Genomic DNA, 21,778 nt, shown 5'->3' on the forward strand with positions numbered 1-21,778 from the left:
TGGTTTTTAGGCGGTTTTCCACATCCCTCTAGGTGAATACCGGGCTGGTCCCCACGTCCCGCCTCAGTTACACGACTCACAGACATCTGAAACACATCCGCACCTTTCCATGATTTACAATAGACGTAGACAGATAGGGTACTCTGATTCCGTCCCGGAGGGTACGGAGTGGCGGCAGGACGGGCATCCGGTCACCCCTTCACATTAACATGCCAAATCTGATTTAACCACGCCCACACCGCGCAAAATGCGGGACAAAGGCGCAAGCGATAGATAGTTGTTCCTTGGCCCTTAACGAATGCGTTAGCGGTTCCTCTATACCTCGCCTTCATGTAAGTGAAAGACATTTACCTCCTACCGTGGACGAAGATGATGACAACTACAGTGTATAGTGTGCCCATCCTCTCGTGGGGAGACTGCAGTGAAGCAGTCGCTGGTCACAAGAGGTGACACTCGAAAGGACGAGGGAAGACGGGGGGCACGGCGCAGCGTACGTCATTGTCGCGCGGCTGAGGATTGGCGCATCGCACGTGGTGGCGACTAAGCGGGGAATCTCGAAATGTCGGTCAGTGGACACGAGGCTGCGTCATCAGCGGCGGCGGTGGCGGCTTGTGAAAGCCGCGAGACCTACATGTGCGGGCTCAGTCCCGGCCCAGACGCCAAGCCATGCGTTCCCCGTCGCTGCTGCCGCTGCTCGCGCTCGCCGCCGCCGTCGCCGGCTCCGCCATCCCCATGTGGGAGTACCTCAACAGGGGCGAAAAGGTAACGCCTCGTGCTTCAGCCATCTCGCTGTAGAACTTACAATTCCCGCAAAAGAAATGCGTCTGTGGATCCAGTTTCTTGTCCACCAACGGGATTTAGTAGCCAGGAAGCGTGGCAATAGTCTCCATAAGTATCTGCAAGGGTTTCAAATATATCATGTTAGATTTGATTCGAGCGGCTTCGAGTATATAGAGTATGAGATGTGTGAGCCATGTAAAATCATCGTTACCGAAAGCCACTACCGATGCAATTTGCACGGAGTTACCTGTTCTGCGCTGGTCCGTCGATTTTAAAGTACTCGTCTGGGTCTTGCCGCAACATGCGTTGATATGTTTCTCACAAAAGGTAAAACACTCAACTGGCACCGAACGATTGACTAGAACGGTTCCAGGGACGAAATTATCACTGCTATAACCCTACATTGTCTCTGGGTAGCGTCCCTGTTAAAAAAGCGCGGGTCGCGGGTTTGAGTCCTGCCTCGGCACTGGTGTGAATTATAAATGGGTATCATCTATACCTTCACGATTCAGACCTATATGTCGTGATTGTAGCCGTAATGGCAAAATATATCGGCAGATTTTAGACCAATGCGTAATATGTCGTTCCAAACAAACACTGGGATATCTCTATAACTAGTTGCTGTATGGTACAGTTGCCGAATTCCAATTAAAAAGTTCTCCAGTACTGAACGTATAACTATTTTCATTCATAACTGAATCTGCAATCACACTCTGCAATCCATCGTACCGTGTTCAGACGAGGGTACCTGACAGAAGTAATATTTATTCCTCTCCTTCCCTCTGCTCCTTATCAGTGTAAATTTTATGTGAGGGTAAGATTCTCCTCGTCCAATTGGAAGGGACATCTCCCTTTATTAACTATCTGGCTAACAATCCCCGCACTGTCCGGGTATTAGTTTCGCCAGTTTTCTATTAGAAACGAAAACAAAGCACAAACTGTGTTTGCAGTGTATTTCATTTCCATATGTTCGTGAAACAGATTCTGTTCGCTGGGCTTTGCGTGTGTACAACCCGATTTTGTAAACATCTTTGTGGGAACGCCTCTTCATAGCTCTGTAGATGGTTATTGTTTTCGCCTACAGCCGTTTGCGCTTTGCAGTTGAAAGCGCTGCCAGGTGTTAGGAATTTCCTAAAGTTGACTCGACTGTAGGAGTGTCTTAGTAGTAAAGTATTAATGTATTAAAACTTCGTGCATGATGCGGCATTTTTTCACGCATCTCAGTGTTTATGACGTCATTTCTCTTGAACTGTGTGTCTTACAATGATGTATTTGTGTAAGTACATTCGGCGGCTTGTGTGGACACTGTGTGCAAAATTTGTTGCAAATAGAGTTAATATCACAGAAGTAATAAATTTAAACTTCAAGCATGATGGGGCAGTTTTTCACGCACTTTATTGGTTATGACGTCATATCTCCTGAACTATGATAGGAAGATGGTTCTTACCTCCTCAGCAATTGTTGCCTGACAGTAAAGGATATGTGTACCAAGTTGAAGTCGGCTCAGTGGTTTAGGAGAATGTGTGGAAAACACACACACACATTTTTGTAATATGTATGGTTGTTATGGGTGTTCCTTGCAATAATGGTAGGTCTTCATCCAATGGATACCACCTCTCTTCTACAATCTTTCCTGCGAATTTGCAGAGAAGGGTATAACTTTCAAATGTCCACCACAGTTTTTCAGTCTGGTCGGCTAGAACTCCAGATAGGTGACAGGACCCCACGCATGGCTTGCACTATTGCCTAACTAGCGGAAATATTGAACCTATCTATACCACACATTTGATTTGGTCCATGACATCATCAGAATGGTGGACATAATGCACGCATCGAATACAATACTGGGTATCCATAAACACGAATTATAGCTATTATCATGGCCTAAAATTTGACGAATATTTCATATTTACATTCGTTGGCTTCTTCAACTCTCAGCCACACTGCCACCTTCATAACTAACATAGACCTTGGGTTACTGTAAACATCAGTATTTACCCCTATCTGCTTTCCAAAAACACATATAAAATCATTATAAATTCCGTGTCTTCTGTTTATGCGTAACATCATTACACTTCTGACATCTGATATCGCTACGTTCAATAGACACACTGATCTTATACTCTAATAACATACTAGTTTTATGTGTTCTTATCAATTTTCCATGGCACTTGGTTATGTTAAATGTCAGATTCCAGGTGCAGCATTGTGCAAGGATTTTCTGCAGATCATTCTGAAACTTCTAACACTTCTCAAGATGAACCACGTCTCTACATCATTTCTAATGATGTCTTAAAAATACATCTATACATCTACATTAGAGTCAAGAGGTTTACTTATTGCGGTAACACAGGAACAATTATTTCTGGCAGTACATAATATTAAGCCCCATATCCTAGAGCAAGGAGAAAATTTATAGAGGTAACATAGCCATGACGTTAACGTCCCAGATTCTTTTTTCTTCCCCGCTTGTTGTGCTGTAACGTGTCGTCTGTTTCTGCGGGATAGTTTTGTTTATAAGGTATTTTGAAGTAGTCGTGGCTTGGATGTTTAGTTCATAAATTCATCCAAAATAGTTTGAGGTTTGTAAGGAGTCTGATCTTTTGTTTTCAACATGCGTGAAATGATCTGCTAACTTCAAATGTATCCGTGCAGCTCTTGAAGACGATTCCTCTAAAATATTTCCCAAAATTGCAATCATACAAGAAACCACCATGAATATATACAATGTGATACTGGACGATAGGCAAGTAAGACTGTATGAATTAACTGAGGCCACAGGCATATCAGAAGGAAGAATATGGTAAAATTTCAATTAGCTATGGAAAAGCTTTGTATATAGTGGATGTCGCATTTATTGAACGCTGGTCGAAAGTAAACGCCAAAATGAGTTTCACGGTAATGTCTGGACCATTCTGTGTGCTGATTTGCTACTTTAGATCAGACATGGTTACACCATTTCACGCCTGAAGTGAACAACAACCCAAGGAGTTGTTGCAAGTTGCACCCAAAAATATGAAGTCGATTTCATCTGTCGGGAGAGTTAAGCATGGATCTTCTGGAATGCAAAAGGTATTATTCTTATTGGTCACTTTACACTGAGAAAAATGTAACTAGCAATCAATTTGTAAGCCTTCTCAAAATATTGTTAAAAAACGAGAGACTCATCTCAATTGCAGACGTCATCTTTGGTAAAGAAAATGAGCCTATCCACAAATGAGAAAACTAAGCATTCATAAGTGCAAATCTTCTAAGAACCATCCATTCGGCAGATTCGACATCCTCAAAGAGACTATGTAACTCGTAGAAAGAGACTGCTTCCAGGATTGCACTCGAGAGACGGGATCTAGTCACTGGAAGGACTGGTTTCAACCGCCGGCCGTGGTGGCCGAGCGGTTCTAGGCGCTTCAGTCTGGAAGCGCACGTCCGTTACGGTCGCAGGTTCGAATCCTGCCTCGGGCGTAGATGTGTGTGATATCCGTAGGTTAGTCAGGGTTAAGTATTTCTAAGTTCTAGGGGACTGATGACCTCAGCTGTGAAGTCCCATAGTGTTCAGAGCCATTTGAACCATTTTTGAACTGGTTTCAACCAGCTTTCTGTTACCACTTCTATCTGTGCATTATAACATTCAGTAAGTGATACTAATTCTGTGACCTTTCTTTGGATGCTCCTGCAGTTTACTAAAATCATATGAACTATCCCGAAAGAAGTGGCTTATAACGCGCTTGTTTGCCCAATTCTTGAGTATTGTTCATCTATCTGGGATCCCTGTCAGGTAGGACTGATAGAGGAGATCCAAGGAAGAGCGATGCGTTGCGTCACGGGATCGTTTAGCTGGCGAGAGAGCGTTACGGAGACGCTAAAAAATTCCACTGGCAGACTTTACAAGAGAGGCGTTGTGCATCACGGAGAGATTTACTATTGAAATTTCGGGACAGCAATTTTAAGGAGGAATCGGAAAATATATTACTTGTCCCCACATACATCTCGTGTATTGCTACGAGGAGAAAAATCGAGAAATTAGAGCCAATACAGAGGTTCACCGACAATCATTCTTCCCATGCACTATTCGCGAGTGGAACAGGGTTGAAGGGACAGATAGTGGTACCGTGGTACCGAAAGTATCCTCCGCCACACACCATTAGGTAGCTTCGGAGTATTATGTAGATGTAGATGAAGACAACCTGTCGACAACGTGGTCATTAGAAGCGGATTATTTAAAGGGGGGTGGAGGAAATCGGTTGTGGTCCTTCATAGGGGCCATTACGGAATTTGCCTGGAGTAATTTAGAGGAATCAGGAAAAACCTATATCAGGAAGCTCGCCGGCCGAAGTGGCCGTGCGGTTAAAGGCGCTGCAGTCTGGAACCGCAAGACCGCTACGGTCGCAGGTTCGAATCCTGCCTCGGGCATGGATGTTTGTGATGTCCTTAGGTTAGTTAGGTTTAACTAGTTCTAAGTTCTAGGGGACTAATGACCTCAGCAGTTGAGTCCCATAGTGCTCAGAGCCAGAGCCAGGGAGCTCGAACATGGATTTGAACTGTCTTCCTTCCGAATGCGAATCCAGTGTACTAACCACAAGGCCACCTTGCTCGGTCTCTAGTCACTGGAGTAATGGTAGACAATGCGCACTGATCTGATGAAATGCGACACATTGAATAAAGGTATTTTTTCTAAAAAATGAAAAACTTCTCACTACGAGGGAGAAATTTTCTCTTGGTATTTTTATGTAAGTCGCTGTTCTATTTTACAATGCTTTACTTGGGTGCTTAACGTGCAGCAGTGCGAGTTACATTTATAGGAGTCGGCCACCAACAGCTACATCATTACAACAGCAATAGACCAACACACAAGAACGTTGAGCATAACCAACAGTGAAACACCAAATAACTCGAATGTAATTGTTGTATGGAATGGCTACAGACTAATTGGCGATGTATAAAGTGTTGTTGTTTTGATGATGATGATGATTTCGCGTGGTTGAACGGCCTGTTGCAAGTGTTTCAATAGGACGGCTCTAGGGCGGTTTGCGTATCCCTAACCTACCCCACTAATCCTTCCGGGAAAAGGAGAGCTGCAGTTTAATGTGGAATCCGAACCACGAGTCGTCCCTGTCGAAATTTAACATCATTGATAGGTAAAGGCTAGATTAAAGACAGACTGAAAATTTGTCCATTATACAGCCAGGACCGACTAAGTTCTTGATATGCAGAGTATCCTAGACACATCGCACCATACCATTTCCTCGACAACTTTGTCGATTAAATTGAGTTTTACCCAAACTTTAATGGACTAAGTTCACATTGGCGGAAAACTGCTTCTGATCGGAAGAAATGAAGTCAGCCTGAGAATTTCGAATAGATAGTTCATAACTAATGTCGCAGAACTGAGCTCGCACAATTGTGCACTTTTTGTTTGGAAGGTTTTTATTACATTGATCAGATGGTAACATATGCACCAACCCTGCATTCCTCAACTGACGGAACATTGAGCGCTCATACACGGCTTAGCCATCCTCTACCAGTGGCGTCGTTCAGATGAAGTATGGAGGGCGTAGGGTCGGCATAACGCTCTCCTTGCTGTTGTCAGCCTCCCAGACCCTGGAACAGCTACTTCTCTCATGTTGCTCCTCAGCTGGTATCATGGGACTAAGTGCACCTCGTTTTGGTCCTCCTATCAAGGAGAAATCACGAACGGTACCCAGAACCGAACCCGTGGATTCTAAATGGCATTCACATACTGATAACTCATTATGGGCACTGATTCAGAATCTTCATCAAAAAATCTTCCTGACTCTGACGAATACGACGACAGTTAATGAAAGAAGTAGGTATTTTGATGTCTTCAGTTTACCATGACAGATGCCCAAATATAAGGGGCGTTCAAAAAGAAATGAGCCAAAGGCATAATTACACAAACCAGTACCTTTGTGTTAAAAGTATTGGCCCTGGCTGTTGAGACACTTGCCCCACTGTGACACAAGGTTGTGAATGGCTGCCTCATAAAATTCCCAGGGCTGCAATGTTAACCAGTTCCACACGTGCAGTTGGACGTCTTCATTCGAGGTGAATCGTTTGCCCCTCAGAGCCTTTCTAAGGGGACTAAAAATGGCGTAATCACAGGGAGAGAGGTCCGGACTGTATGTAGGGTGGCTGAGAACCTGCTATTTAAATTTCTGCAGGAGTGCCGTGACTATGTTGGCCGTATGAGGCTTTGCACTGTCATGGAGCAGAATGACCCCATGGGTGAGATTGCCTGGTCGTTTTGATTTGATCGCTTGACGAAGGGTGGTCGAGGTTTGCGTTAACGCTGGGCATTCACTGTTGTTCCGTGCTGCAGGAAGTGAATCAGAAGGGGGCTATCTTGCTCAGGGAAGAACGTCACCATAACCTTTCCTGCATTCGTGTGGACGGCCTTGGCTTTTTTTGGTGGTGGTTACCCTGGATGCTTCCACTGGAGACTTTGCCGTTTTGATTCTGGTTGCAAGTGATGACACCATGACTCATCTCCAGCCACCACTCGTGCCAGGAACGCATTCCCTTTCTGAGCATAGCGCTGCAGATGAGCAAGACAGTTGGTCATTTGACATGCATCCTGGTATGGCTTAAGACTGTGGAGCACCCATTGGGCACACACTTTGCGCATATGCAGTCGTTCCTTCACGATGGTATGAACACTTCCGACGCCCAATCCGACCACGGCGGCTATGGCTTTTACTGCCACTCGGCGGTCCTGGGTAATGAGTGCATCCACCAGCTGGACGATGTCATCAGTAATGCAGTGTGGTGCTCCAGACCGTGCATCATTGCCTAACGATACCCATCCATCCCTGCAGCGCTTGTGTCACGCCTTGACCCTTGCACGGGACATGCAGTGTTCGCCGTACACTTGTGACATTCGTGGATGAATGTCCGTTCCTCCTGCTCCTTCTGCTGTCGGAAAACGAACAACACCTCTTTGCTCTTCTGTTGACGCCTCCATGTCACTGTTTGCAACACGACTGGCAGAGTTGGACCATTGATACATGCTGCTGCTAGCTCTGTATAGTCACGTGACGTGCACGCGTGCCCTCTAGCGACGGGCTGTGAACTTCCACGCTCTGGTCGGAACCACACCCCGTTGTCTCGTTACACACGCGACGCCTCCTGTCACCGGTTTGCTTTAGTTTAGTTATATCCGCCTCGTTTCTTTTTGAACGCCCCCTATACTTCTAGTCTTGCCCTAAGTACTGATCTTCAGCGTCTTAGTGCGTATCTGGTAGGCTATGGTTGTGCTTTATGAATAATGGGGTTATGTAGATAGAAAAATGGAATTTTGTGTACTGCTCAGCCTGTGTGCGCGTCTCGGACGATATTATATTACAGGGTCGTTGCTAGACAAGTCGTGCACAAGTGACAAGAAGCTTTTTTCAAATATATTTAATTGAGACAACAATCATCCAGAATGAAATATAAGAGGTAAGACAGTATTGCTTGTAACACTTTGCCATGCAACGACATCTGTTGTAAATTTGACCAAGTGCTTGCATTTAAAAATAATAACGGAATGGGGGTATGTAAATTAGACTTCGTGGGCTTTCTCAATAGGAATATAATAATTACTGTTTTCTCTCTCTTAAAGTATTTACGTAGCCTAATTATACATAATAATCACTCAGCCTCCATTATAAAATCTGCTTTTGGTAAACCTTTCGACGCCGGATCGAGATGTGCAGGTAATGCAGGAAATGCTGTAAAGGAATCTGGGTGCACGGGCATTTTCCCCTTCAATCCCAACTAAATACCATCACATAAATTCCTTCCTTCATCCACATTCCTGAATGATGAGTGCCGCTCTGTTACCACTGAATCAGAAGTTAACCAGGCCCCTCATCTCCTCATCCTCTCCAAGAAATCCGGAATGTCAGAGCTGAGCGTCATTATCATCATTTTCTTCTGTTTTGCCACCCCAACGAAAACCACCCAGTACCACACGTGCGAGACGGGAGAAAATTCATGTTGTTATTTGTCCTCACCAGTTCATCGCAGTCTTACAAGAGAGAAGAGAAAATTGCATTTAAAAAACTCTCAAAGCAAGAAGGTCAAGGGTTGCAGAAATGCGCTCGATTTCAAAGAGAAACCTTGAAATCCGGAAGAGGATTCATCTTCATCACCACCTTAAGCTGAGTCGGGGGAATAAAACATACCTTCTGGTTTCTGCAGCATCAGTTATTACGAACCTAGATCTGTGAAGAAAGGGGACTGGATAAATGGATCACCTGTGATAAGTGCAAGGAGTGGTTTCTCTGAATTTGTGTGTAGGCTGCTGGTCGTAGCCGGTAGCCGATTCCGCTGTGTGAAATACGTGCATCAACTACTGGAACAGTTAAAAAGTGTAATCTTCCATGCTGTATGTAACTGTATGACAATTTACAATGATTCACGTAATCTCATTTACAATTCAAATAGCCCCACAAATTTTAAAATTTTCCATTGTTTCAACATTTTGAATTTTGCTATTTACAATGAAGAAAAATAGATCTTCAAGAAATTTGCATTTATCATACAAAAGCTATAATTATGTTCCACTGACCATTACAATTTAACAAGTGTAATAAAATATTTACTGCCCCTTTGGGACCCAAAAATTTGAAATTATTCATTTAGTCCCACCTTACATATTAGACTTACTACAGAATTTTTCTCTTCGCAAGTGTGGTTCAACTCGGCAGCGACCGGAAACTTTAACGATGTCATCTAAAATGTTTAGTTTTCTCTATTCAACAGCAATAGCTGTGGAATAGCTACCATTTACATTCCTTCCATTTCCAGCCGATTCCTGGTAATGTGAGGACCATCACTTAATTCGTCCTTAGAGATACGAATTTCACCAATAGTATCTTATGTCCTTTTAGAGGAAAAGTGCTGGTACCATAGGTTTGCGTCCCTGATATAATGTGGCTACGTACGCTGCTGGCCAATAAAGATGCCACACTAGGAAAGACACAAACAACTAAATTTTACTTATTGTAAGTTTACAGCGTAAAAAAAATACACGATTAAGAATTTTTAGCATATTGCAGCCCCGTCAGCAACTGTGATAGAGTAATATATTGAACTGAGGCGGGTCTTTCAATATATTAACACACTATTAAACTCATTAAATCTGTTGGTTGTTTAGGGCACACATGGTGATAAATTTAGTACACAGAGGTGCCACCTCTCATAGCTACAGCTCTCTAACCCAGCTGCACACTGAGTCGAACTGAGCTTAGATGATGCCGGCCGCGGTGGTCGTGCGGTTCTAGGCGCTCCAGTCCGGAGCCGCGCTGTTGCTACGGTCGCAGGTTCGAATCCTGCCTCGGGCATGGATGTGTGTGATGTCCTTAGGTTAGTTAGGTTTAATTAGTTCTAAGTTCTAGGGGACTGATGACCACAGCAGTTGAGTCCCATAGTGCTCAGAGCCATTTTTGAGCTTAGATGACAGATACGGGCTCAACAATCCATCCATGTTACAACATGATGCCGGGATTTATGAATCGTAGCGTCTGGCGAATGATGGAATGCCAGTGCTGGACAACCGATGACCAGATGTTGTCGGTGAATGAAAGATATGGACAACGTACACGCCATGGCAACAGTCGAACACTCTCTGTAAGACAATGTCACAAACACCTCGAAGATAGAACACAACCAACGGCCTTAATACGCCAGAAATGTAACGCCTGAAGTCACTAGTACCGGCTCTGCGTACGAGAGGTGATCTTGTATACCCAGTAGCACTCCGTACCATCACTCCAGGTTCTGCGTCCATATTACGATGATGAATGCAGTCTCAGTACTTTTGTTCTGTTCGCTGCTTCCGCCCATGGATAATCTATTGTGATGCTGCACGCAGAGTCGGGACTCCACTGAAAAGACGACATGGTCCCATTCCTGCGTCTAGTGTTGTTGGGACGCACCACTCTCTGCAGTCGCGGCAAGGGAAGCCGCAACAATTACTCGTGTATTTAGTCCATGTTGTTTCAGATGTTGTCACACTGTCCATGTGGATAGGTGTCTTGCTGCAAAGAACCCCATATCCTGATTCAAGCTACCGGACGTGGCTGTATGATCTTGCTCGGCCGCATAAACAATATGTGCGTCCTCTCGGGCGCAAGTCATGCGGGGACGTTGAAACGCAGTACATCGTTCAGAGCGGCCCTTTTAATCCCATCGCCTTCATATTCGCTTGACAGTCATAGAACCAACTCGTGCAGTAATATCACGGAAAGATGTACTGCATTCGTGATAGGCCACAGTCCAATCACTGCCTAATTCCTACATGTCATGACGAAAGTTTGAGGCGTAACATGGTCTTTTCACAAACAATATTCAAATGCGATTTTTGAACGAGAAACCGGCTGCACAACATTTCTTTATATACAGGGTGATTCAGCTGTCCCTACCTATGGGTTTTATGCAACACACAGTGCCTTCAAAAACCACACGTGAGATATTCGTATTGTCTCGGACGCTACGCGCAAACTGTTAGTCCTGCAGAAAATGAACAGGGCCATTTTGTGGGGAAATTTAATGGAGTTAAATTTTGTACTGAGATACGTTTCCGTTGGAGGCTACAGTTTTCGAGATATTCAAGAAAAACGCGTTTGAAGGTCACTTCTGTACGTTTTCCTTGAATAATTCAAAAACTATGGCCTCTATCGAAAACGTATCCCAGTACGGGATAGGTTTTTTTTTTTTTTTTTTTTTTTTTTTTTACTTGGAGACAACAAAATATCTCGAAAACGACACAGGGTACGAAAAAAAATGTTCCACATGAAACATTAATGTTAGTAAAGGGAACGTCTGTGTGTGCTACAAGTGGCCACCTCCTAACAACCCCCACTACGTGGACGGTTTCAACTTTGTTTTCATATCAAAGAAACCTATTTTTAATGGAAATTCGGACTCTACGCCAAAAATATGTAGTTTACTCAAGCCATTGTTGCCTATTCGTGGGAGATGGTGCCGTAATCAACAAATATCTAATGTGCCTGTGGTTGGAATTAAGAATCGACACTGTTCATTCTACATTTCATTTACAATGTGAATGTAAATCTTTGTGTCCTAATGGTTGTTACTGATGTTCAAACGTTACTTGAGCGTTTAAAATGTAATTGTACAGTATAAATAATCTGGCTAGACGTTGATATTTTTGGCGGATAAGCTACTTGTAGGGTAACGTACTTTCCTATTTCCTACGGGGTTGTTTTTGATGAGTCCCCAAGCCATCAGAACCCTTGATTTGGGTGACCTCTTTATTAGGGTGATTGACTTCGGTGTGTGTTTCCATCCAACCACCATAACTCTCGCGCTGGCCACTACGAGATTACTGGTGGATACAAACTACAACTATTGTAATAAGGTAAAAATAGCCATGAAGTGATAGTGAAAGGCGCACCTGCCACGGATAGTCACCGAAATCAAGTACCCCAGTGGTGAGAGGCAAGCGGACTCGACGATATCAAGCATCCCGATGGGAACAGAGAACTATTACATCCATAGTTTCTAACCAGACATTGAAACAAGGAACCATATTGTATCATACAATTAAAGTAGCAACACTAATGTGCATTTCCAATATAAATATCAACCGTTAGAACAAAAATATTTACGTTTACATCGTAAATGATATGTAGACGCAAATGGTTCAAATTGCTCTGAGCACTATGGGACTTAACATCTGAGGTCATCAGTCCCCTAGAACTTAGAACTACTTCAACCTAACTAACCGCCGGCCGAAGTGGCCGTGCGGTTCTAGGCGCTGCAGTCTGGAACCGCGAGACCGCTACGGTCGCAGGTTCGAATCCTGCCTCGGGCATGGATGTGTGTGATGTCCTTAGGTTAGTTAGGTTTAACGAGTTCTAAGTTCTAGGGGACTAATGACCTCAGAAGTTGAGTCCCATAGTGCTCAGAGCCATTTTTTTGAACCTAACTAACCTAAGGACATCACACACATCAATTTCCGAGGCAGGATTCGAACCTGCGACCGTAGCAGTTGCACGGTTCCGGACTGAAGCGCCTAGAACCGCTCGACCAACACGGCCGGCATATGTAGACGCAAATATGTCTATTCTTAATGGTAAAAACAGGCACACTTGATATTTGTTGATTACAGCGCCTTCTACCACTAATAGAAAACAATGGTTTGAGAAAATCGTACGTATTTTTGGGCATACAACCCGAAACTGCAATAAAAATAGTGTGTTCCCATTTGAAACTAACAATTGACACCGCCCACGCAGGAGAGGTTGTTAGGAAGTGCTCGGTTGTAGCACAGTCCCCTTACTAATATTAAATCATCATTAACTTTTCACCCAGAACATTTTTTGGTACGACACGTCATTTCCGAGACATTTAGTTGTCCCAAGTTAAATAAAACACCTTGAAGTATGTAGACAACGTTACTTGTGCCTTTTTTGTGCGATTGGGCTGAAATGCTAATCATTCAAGACACAGAGGAATTAAAGATTTATATCAGTGGGGCAAGTTGAAAATTTCAACCAGACTGGGATTCGAACATGGGTCTCCTACTTACTAGGCAGATGTGCTGACCACTACTCCGTCCGGACGTAATTGTTACCGCAACTGTACAGACAGCCCTAGCACGCTTCCCGTCAGCCTCAAGTTTTCGACTTATACCACACACCACACAGTACTCATATAGTGACCCTGCTCCTTAGCCTATTTGCTCACGGTATCTCGCGGATTCCTGTAAAAGTTCGAGCTTGTTGTGCATCTGCACCGAAGGGATAACTGGGTGTCATCGTCTTAATTATATACCATTTGTGGTGTCTGTTCTTCCAGAAATGTGTGCCTAGTAAGTAGGAGACCAGCGTTCGAATACCGCTCGGGCACAAATTTTCAACTTGTCACATTGATATAAATCAATGATCACTGACATCTTTCTTTAATTTTTTTTTTCGTCTTGATTCATAGTGACTGCAGGGTTAAAATGGTGTCTGTTCTTTTGGACATGTCCGAAAGAACATGCATGCTATCATCTGCATTTCCAAGTACACTGAAGCGCCAAAGAAACTGGTAAAGGCATGCGTATTCAAATGCAGAGATATGTGAACAGGCAAAATACGGCGCTGCGGTCGGCAACGCCTATATAAGACAAGTGTCTGGTGCAGTTGTTAGATCGGTTACTACTGCTACAATGATAGGTTATCAAGATTTAAGTGAGTCTGAACTTGTTTTTATAGTTGACGCACGAGCGATGGGCCACGCATCTCCAAGGTAGCGATGAAGTGGGGATTTTTCCGTACGGCCATTTCACGAGTGTACTGTGAATATCAGGAATCCGGTAAAACGTCAAATTTCCGACATCGCTGCGGCTGGAAAAAGATCCTTCAAGAACAGGACCAATGACGACTGAAGAGAATCGTTCAACACGACAGAAGTGCAACCATTCCGCATTTTACTGTAGATTTCAATACTGGGCCATCAACAAGTGTCAGCGTGCGATCCATTCATCGAAACAACATCGATATGGGCTTTCGAAGCTGAAGGCCTACTCGTGTACCCTTGATGACTGCACGACACAAAGCATTACGCCTCGCCTGGGCCCGTTAACACCGACATTAGACTGTTGATGACTGGAAACATGTTACCAGGTCGGACGAGTCTCATTTCAAATTGTATCGAGCGGCTGGACGTGTACGGGTATGGAGACAACCGCATGAATCCATGGACCCTGCGTGTCAGCAGGGGACTGTTCACACTGTTGGAGGCTCTGTAATGGTATGGGGCGTGTGTAGTTGGAGTGATATGGGACCCCTGATACGTCTAGATACGACTCTGACAGGTGACACGTACGTAAGCATCCTGTCTGATCATGTCCATTGTTGCATTCCGAAGGACTTGGGCCATTCCAGCAGGACAATGCGACACCCCACACATCCAGAATTGCTACAGAGTGGCTTCAGGAACACTGTTCTGAGTTTAAACACTTCCGCTGCCCGCCAGACACCCCAGACATGAACATTATTGACCATATCTGGGATGCCTTGCAACGTGCTGCTCAGAAGATACCTGCACCCGCTCGTACTGTTACGGATTTATGAACAGCCTTGCAGGATTCATGGTGTCAGTTCACTCCAGCACTACTTCAGACATCAGTCGAGTCCATGCCACGTCGCGTTGTGGCACTTCCACGTGCTCGCTGGGACCCTACACGATATTAGGCAAGTGTACCAGTTTCTACGGCTCTTTAGTGTATATAGTATATTTCATACCAGTTTGACGTTTGTTGCATGTCACCTTAGTAGTGTTGTTATTTTAATGGCCAGCATAACATTTTAGGAACAGGCTGCACAAGAAGTCAGTGTGGATGTACAAGGTGTTTACTTCAACGCACCCACACCGTCAATCAGAAAGGTAAAAGTTATTTGAAAACAAAAAGAGTGAACAAAATGTAAGAACAACTCAAAAAATGTTTCTTCACCCTTTAGTACTTGCAGTTAGCAATACAATAGACGATTTTGGTCGTTATAAGAACAACGTCGTTAGCGAAAACCGTACAATTGTACACACAAATGGTTCAAATGGCTCTGAGCACTATGGGACTCAACTGCTGAGGTCATTAGTCCCCTAGAACTTAGAACTAGTTAAACCTAACTAACCTAAGGACATCACAAACATCCATGCCCGAGGCAGGATTCGAACCTGCGACCGTAGCGGTCTTGCGGTTCCAGACTGCAGCGCCTTTAACCGCACGGCCACTTCGGCCGGCCTAATTGTACACACAGCCAGCCGTTCTAAAGTGGTGAAAGAAATCACTGTGCTACACTCATGACCTCTGCATTTTCCTCTACTTTAGAGAGATACCAATTTGTTTTACATATCGTTGTGCTGTCGTCAGTCGATTTCCTCCATAACACCTTCATGGTGTTGTTATTTTAATGGCCAGCAATATACATTTCTTTTGTATCGTTGCACTGTGGTGGTTGCTGACATACGACAAAATGCGCTACAGTGTACTGAGTCTAAAATAGCTGAACGTTCTTTGATCAATAACTCTGTAGAATTTGACGTGTTATCAGAAATTCTACAAATAGTTCAACTCGATGGTTTCTCGTCTAAAATCTTAATACCCGAAGCATTCCACTACATTTTTCAAAATTTTGATTCTGCGGGCGATACATATCCGTTGTGAACAGTGGTACTGATAGTAATGGTCTAGTCCCAAGTCGTAACCGCGTGCACTAGGGTCTCGCTCAAGTGGTCGCGCTCCAGGAAAAAAAATGTTTCGCAACCACTACCTTCGCGTAAACAACAAAGGACGAAGAAAATACGCGAAATTCATAATTTCAAGGTGTTTCTCTGTAACAGATACGAACTGTGTTGTGTTTTATCTCCTTCCTGTTTTAGCAAGTGATATGAAACGCATACATATGGTGAGCATGTAGGTGCCTCGAATCAGAGCGGATCACAATATCTCAGGGAGCTTAGATCGAAGAGTGTTGTAAATTGCTGGTTTAGCCACACCAAAGTGTTACTAAAAAGGGGAGACCCCTACGTTGGGATCACAGATTTACTTCAAACTTTGTACACCTTTAGTAGGCCATTAAGACAACATAATGTGCAAGGAGTAAGATGCACTACTCTGGCAATTCCGAGAATATCGCAAGAGTAGTTTTACGCGTCTGGTATGTAACTGATGTATCTATGCAAAAAAACGTAGTAATAGAGTTCGTGGTGGTTAAGTCTGTGCGGTTGGTCCCGGCGGAGGTTAGTCCTCCCTCGGGCATGGATGTGTGTTTGTCCTTAGGATAATTTAGGTTAAGTAGTGTGTAAGCTTAGGGACTGATGACCTTAGCAGTTAAGTCCCATAAGATTTCACACACATTTGGTGGTTAAATGATAAACGTTCGTGCTTTGTAAGACGAAGACGTATGAGGCGGCGGTTCGAAACCCACTCACATTTATTTTTTACATCACTGGTGATATAATTTAAATTATATGACATTTGAGGGGTAATATAATGGAAAAAAACACATGTATTTGCATGAAATTTCAATTTATGTTTTCCATGTCTGTATGAAAAATACCGTCCTGCAATGTGTGATCTCGAGAGCACATTCGACGAGTAATTGCACATCACTCTTGTGGTCTGGCACATTCTAACTTACTATGTTACTGACTGTGAATAACGCCAATCGCACCATTATTTATCGAGGTTTGGCATGGGCTTTCCAAGCCTGTCCCTCGTCCTTGACGATTTAATTACAGATAGTAAATAGTCAAATAAGATATGAAATTCACTACGTGATGAAAATGTACTTGTTTTTTTTTTCATTATATTGCCTCTCAAATGTCATATAAATTAAATAATGTGGTCAGTGATGAAAGAATAATGGATTAAAAAATAAGTGCTCTTGAGATTCGCTATGTCCACGACCTTCGAGCAACGCGTTACCGATAGTACACCAGTTACATAAGACACGCGTAAAACTTCTCTTCCGATTTTCTTCGAACTGCCAGAATGGTGCGACTTAATACTAGTACATTATGTAGTTTTAACGCCCTACTAAGGCTGTATAAAATTTGAAGTAAATCAGTCATCCCAGCGTCGTGGCCTCGCCTTGTAAGATGCTCGAGTTGCTTAAATGGAATCATTCACAAATCATACTTTTGAAGAAATGTAGAGAATAATAGTTTCCGAAAGACAGTTAAAGAGTACTACTGACTTCACGGCTGATAGTCTTTCTTTCTTTCTTTCCTCCATACGTGAGTGGAACAAAAATGGTAGATTTTGATAATAGTACACAGAAATGTCAGCCGTGTAATACAAATAGACTTGCGGAATACCCGTATCGTTCGAGGAATCACTATATATGCCTTGTGTATGATTAGTGTAGGAAAGGAAGAAAGTTTGGAGTGTCTCATCAAATAAAAATCACTAGCACTGATAATGATGGTCAGAAGAATCAATGAAACTACCTGAGCATTCATTTTAATTGATTTAGGAAGTCACAGAAAAATTAATTTTGATGGTCGTTCGGGGATTTTTAGCCTATTCTTCTTGAATGTGATCCTTAGCTTATATACTAGCCCACTTTGTTCGATGTCAACACCCATCAGGGACTTCTGTATCTTCTCATTCATTAATAGATTATTTATGTTTAGTTGCTTAGTAATTTAGGTGAATGAGTAACGTTCTCGTTCAAAGATAATCGAAGAAAGCAAGCAGTTCCAACATTTCAGCGAGAGCATTGGCGTGCGCACGAAAGCTGTGGAAAACGCCGCAGTTGGTAATAGTAGTTTCACGGCGTGGTTATGGTCACATTCCTACCTATTGTGCAGATGAAGTCGTTTCTGTCGTGTCAACGGTTTCCAGAAGTCGCAAAATGTATGTAAGCGTATCGGCGGACAATTGGAATAATAATGTTATCTCGTGCAGTTAAGTTCTTTTATCGCTGTTCACAAAGTAAGTGCGGTGAGCCTGTTATACTGCAAGTGCAAAGAAAATGATAACTGCGAGTTGCAGCATACAGGAAATGCGAACAATGAGTCGTAAGTGCGTGGTTAACTACGCAAAATAATGTGTTATTGTTTGGCCACCTTTAGTCTGCCATGCAACTGTGAGTAAATGCAACAGCAAACGTCAATCTTGTACCGCGAATAATCAATTTTGACACCTCATGAATCTGTGATTTTCGGAAATACAGGTGTTCAGTCATCGTCAACATATCCCACGTCGTTCCATCTTATTCGATAGGTCGGCGAAGGTGTTCACAGTATTTTGGTAACTGTTATGTCTTGATGAACCAGGAACAGCTTGCTAAAACTTGTGAGGTAAGTACATTTTAATTAAACTGATCAGATTTGATAGACGTGATGTTCGCATTGACGTTTCATGCGTAGGGGAAAACATAAGGTGATAAGAAAATCCACTTCACTCATAACGATTTGTGCTATTACGACGGAGGATTAGTCACGCTAATAGTTTGACCTGAAGCATGAAACCAGTGAAAATCGTGTTAACGTGCCATTTCCGTTCAGTTCAGAAGAATGATATCGAGACGGTATTTTAACCACACAAAAAATAAGCATTACTAGAAACCTTACACTTTTAAAGCTAGAACTGACTGATTTGTCTGCAAAGTGCGAAAGTTTTTTTTCGGTTGGTGCGTCATTTTGCGCAGGATGTCGGTGGGCGGGGTAACTGGGTCGTCGTTTCCTTCCGAGGGATAGCGAGTTCTTTTCTTAGCGTCATTATCGTCTAGAGGAAGCGCCGGATGTTGCGACAGTTATCCCAGGTGACGAGCCGACGGGAAAGACAACCTACACACTAATGAACGTCACACTTACGTAGCTTGCGACGTATATGCTCCATTGTCCTCCTCCCTCATATAACAGGCCGCACGTTATGACTGTAAGTCACCATCTCAGTTAATGTCCTTAATATACGGGCTAGCTTCAATATTACAGATATACGAGGTGCGGCTAGAAAAAAACCGGACTGATGCTGGAAAAAACATTTATTTACAATTATTTACAATTTCATGTTATCTCCTCCAATGTACTCTCCTCCTCGGTCTCTACACCGCTCCATACGAATTTTCCACTGTTCATAGCAATGCTGCGGATCATTTTCGGTAAGTCCATACATTACTTCCGTCGCTTTTTCTTTTACTGATTCAACAGTCTCAAATGTAGTTCCTTTCAAAGCTGACTTAACTTTAGGGAAAAGAAAAAAGTCACAGGGGGCCAAATCAGGTGAGTAGGGTGGATGATCTAAGATGGGAATGTTGTGTTTTGCCAAAAAGTCTTCACTGACAACGCACTGTGAGCTGGGGCATTGTCTTGGTGAAGGATCCATGACTTTTTTCTCCACAAATCGTTCCGTTTTCTCCTTACTCGCTCACGTAGGGTAGCCAGGACGCTAATGTAGTAATGCTGATTCACTGTTTGTCCCTCTGGTACCCAATCAATGTGCACGATCCCTTTGATGTCAAAAAAAACAATCATCATTGCCTTGAATTTCGATTTTGACATTCGTGCTTTTTTTTGTCGTGGAGAACCAGGAGTTTTCCAGTGCATCCATTTTGTAAGAAGGTGGGATCACTTTCAATGTTTTCCAGGATGTCAGAACAAATCATTCTTCGGCGTTCCTTCTGTTCAATTGTGAGACACTTTGGAACCATTTTTGAACACACTTTGTTCATGTTGAAACTTTCATGAAGAATCTGCCTAACACTTTCCTTGTCAACTCCTGTTAACTCAGACACTGCTCTGATTGTTAAACGGCGATCTTGTCGAACAAGTTTACCGATTTTTTCAATGTTTGCATCAGTTTTTGCTGAAAATGGTCTGCCAGTGCGAGTGTCATCACTGGTGTCTTCGCGGCCATCTTTAAGTCGTTTAAACCACTCAAACACTTGTGTTCGCGATAAATAATCATCGCCGTGCACTTGTTGTAACATTACAAACGTTTCACTTGCAGATTTTCCTAGTTTGAAACAAAATTTGATGTTAACACGCTGTTCTTTCTGTACACTCAACATTTTCCGACGCACAGACAAAACGTCAACTACTTAAAACAGACGCCACGGGCAGACTGAGTGCAGGAAGCAGATGAAACTCGAGCAGTAGGCGGAGCGAGAGTCACGTGACAGGCCACGCGACTTTCAGCCTTATTGCATTCGTTTTATTGTTTCACCAGTACTAGTCCGGTTTTTTTCTAGCCACACCTCGTAGAAGAGATTTCAGGAGTTAAACGACATACTTCAAGAGGTGTGAGTATTGACCGGTATGAGGGAAGCATCATCTAAATATATAATCTGTTCACAACTATTTTACAACCGTAGAATTTTGGAACACGTATTATGTTCGAGTATAATGACTTTTCTGGAGACTAGAAATCTGCTCTGTAGGAATCAGCATGGGTTTCGAAAAAGACAATCGTGTGAAACCCAGCTCACGCTAGTCGTCCACGAGACTCAGAGGGCCATATACACGGGTTCCCAGGTAGATGCCATGTTTCTTGACTTCCGCAAGGCGTTCGATACGGTTCCCCACAGTCGTTTAATGAACAAAGTTAGAGCATATGGACTATCAGACCAATTGTGTGATTGGATTGAAGAGTTCCTAGATAACAGAACGCAGCATGTCATTCTCAATGGAGAGAAGTCTTCCGAAGTAAGAATGATTTCAGGTGTGCCGCAGGGGAGTGTCGTAGCACCATTGCTATTCACAATATACATAAATGACCTTGTGGATAACATCGGAAGTTCACTGAGGCTTTTTGCGGATGATGCTGTAGTATATCGAGAGGTCGTAACAATGGAAAATTGTACTGAAATGCAGGAGGATCTGCAACGTATTGACGCATGGTGCAGGGAATGGCAATTGGATCTCAATGTAGACAAGTGTAATGTGCTGCGAATACATAGAAAGAAAGATCCCTTATCATTTAGCTACAATACAGCAGGTCAGCATCTGGAAGCAGTTAATTCCATAAATTATCTGGGAGTAGGCATTAGGAGTGATTTAAAATGGAATGATCATATAAAGTTGATCGCCGGTAAAGCAGATGCCAGACTGAGATTCATTGGAAGAATCCTAAGGAAATGCAATCCGAAAACAAAGGAAGTGGGTTACAGTACACTTGTTCGCCCACTGCTTGAATATTGCTCAGCAGTGTGGGATCCGTACCAGGTGGGGTTGATAGAAGAGATAGAGAAGATCCAACGGAGAGCAGCGCGCTTCGTTACAGGATCATTTAGTAATCGCGAAAGCGTTGCGGAGATGATAGACAAACTCCAGTGGAAGACTTTGTAGGAGAGTCGCTCAGTGGCTTGGTACGGGCTTTTGTTGAAGTTTCGAGAAAATACCTTCACCGAGGAGTCAAGCAGTCGCGCGGTACAACAGTATAAAGGGACGAAGCAAGCACTGGAGCGGCAGTCTTGCGGCTCACTCTGAAGATGGCTGAACGTTTTACAGCCGAAATAATCCTTGTAATAAGGAGATT

General features: G+C 43.3%; 1 protein-coding gene across 1 annotated transcript in view; it reads left to right on the forward strand.

Annotated features, from left to right (window-relative positions):
• Nucleotides 1-656: 656 nt before the first annotated feature.
• LOC126471546 (rhythmically expressed gene 5 protein) overlaps nt 657-21,778 on the forward strand; it is a 191,329-nt gene continuing 170,207 nt past the window's right edge. The window contains exon 1 of the mRNA XM_050099773.1: nt 657-762. Coding sequence (XP_049955730.1) covers nt 667-762 — 96 coding nt within the window. The 5' untranslated portion in view covers nt 657-666. The remainder of the gene's footprint in view (nt 763-21,778) is intronic.

Source organism: Schistocerca serialis, chromosome 3 (genome assembly GCF_023864345.2).
Source record: "Schistocerca serialis cubense isolate TAMUIC-IGC-003099 chromosome 3, iqSchSeri2.2, whole genome shotgun sequence".
Classification (NCBI taxonomy): Eukaryota; Metazoa; Arthropoda; class Insecta; order Orthoptera; family Acrididae; genus Schistocerca; species Schistocerca serialis.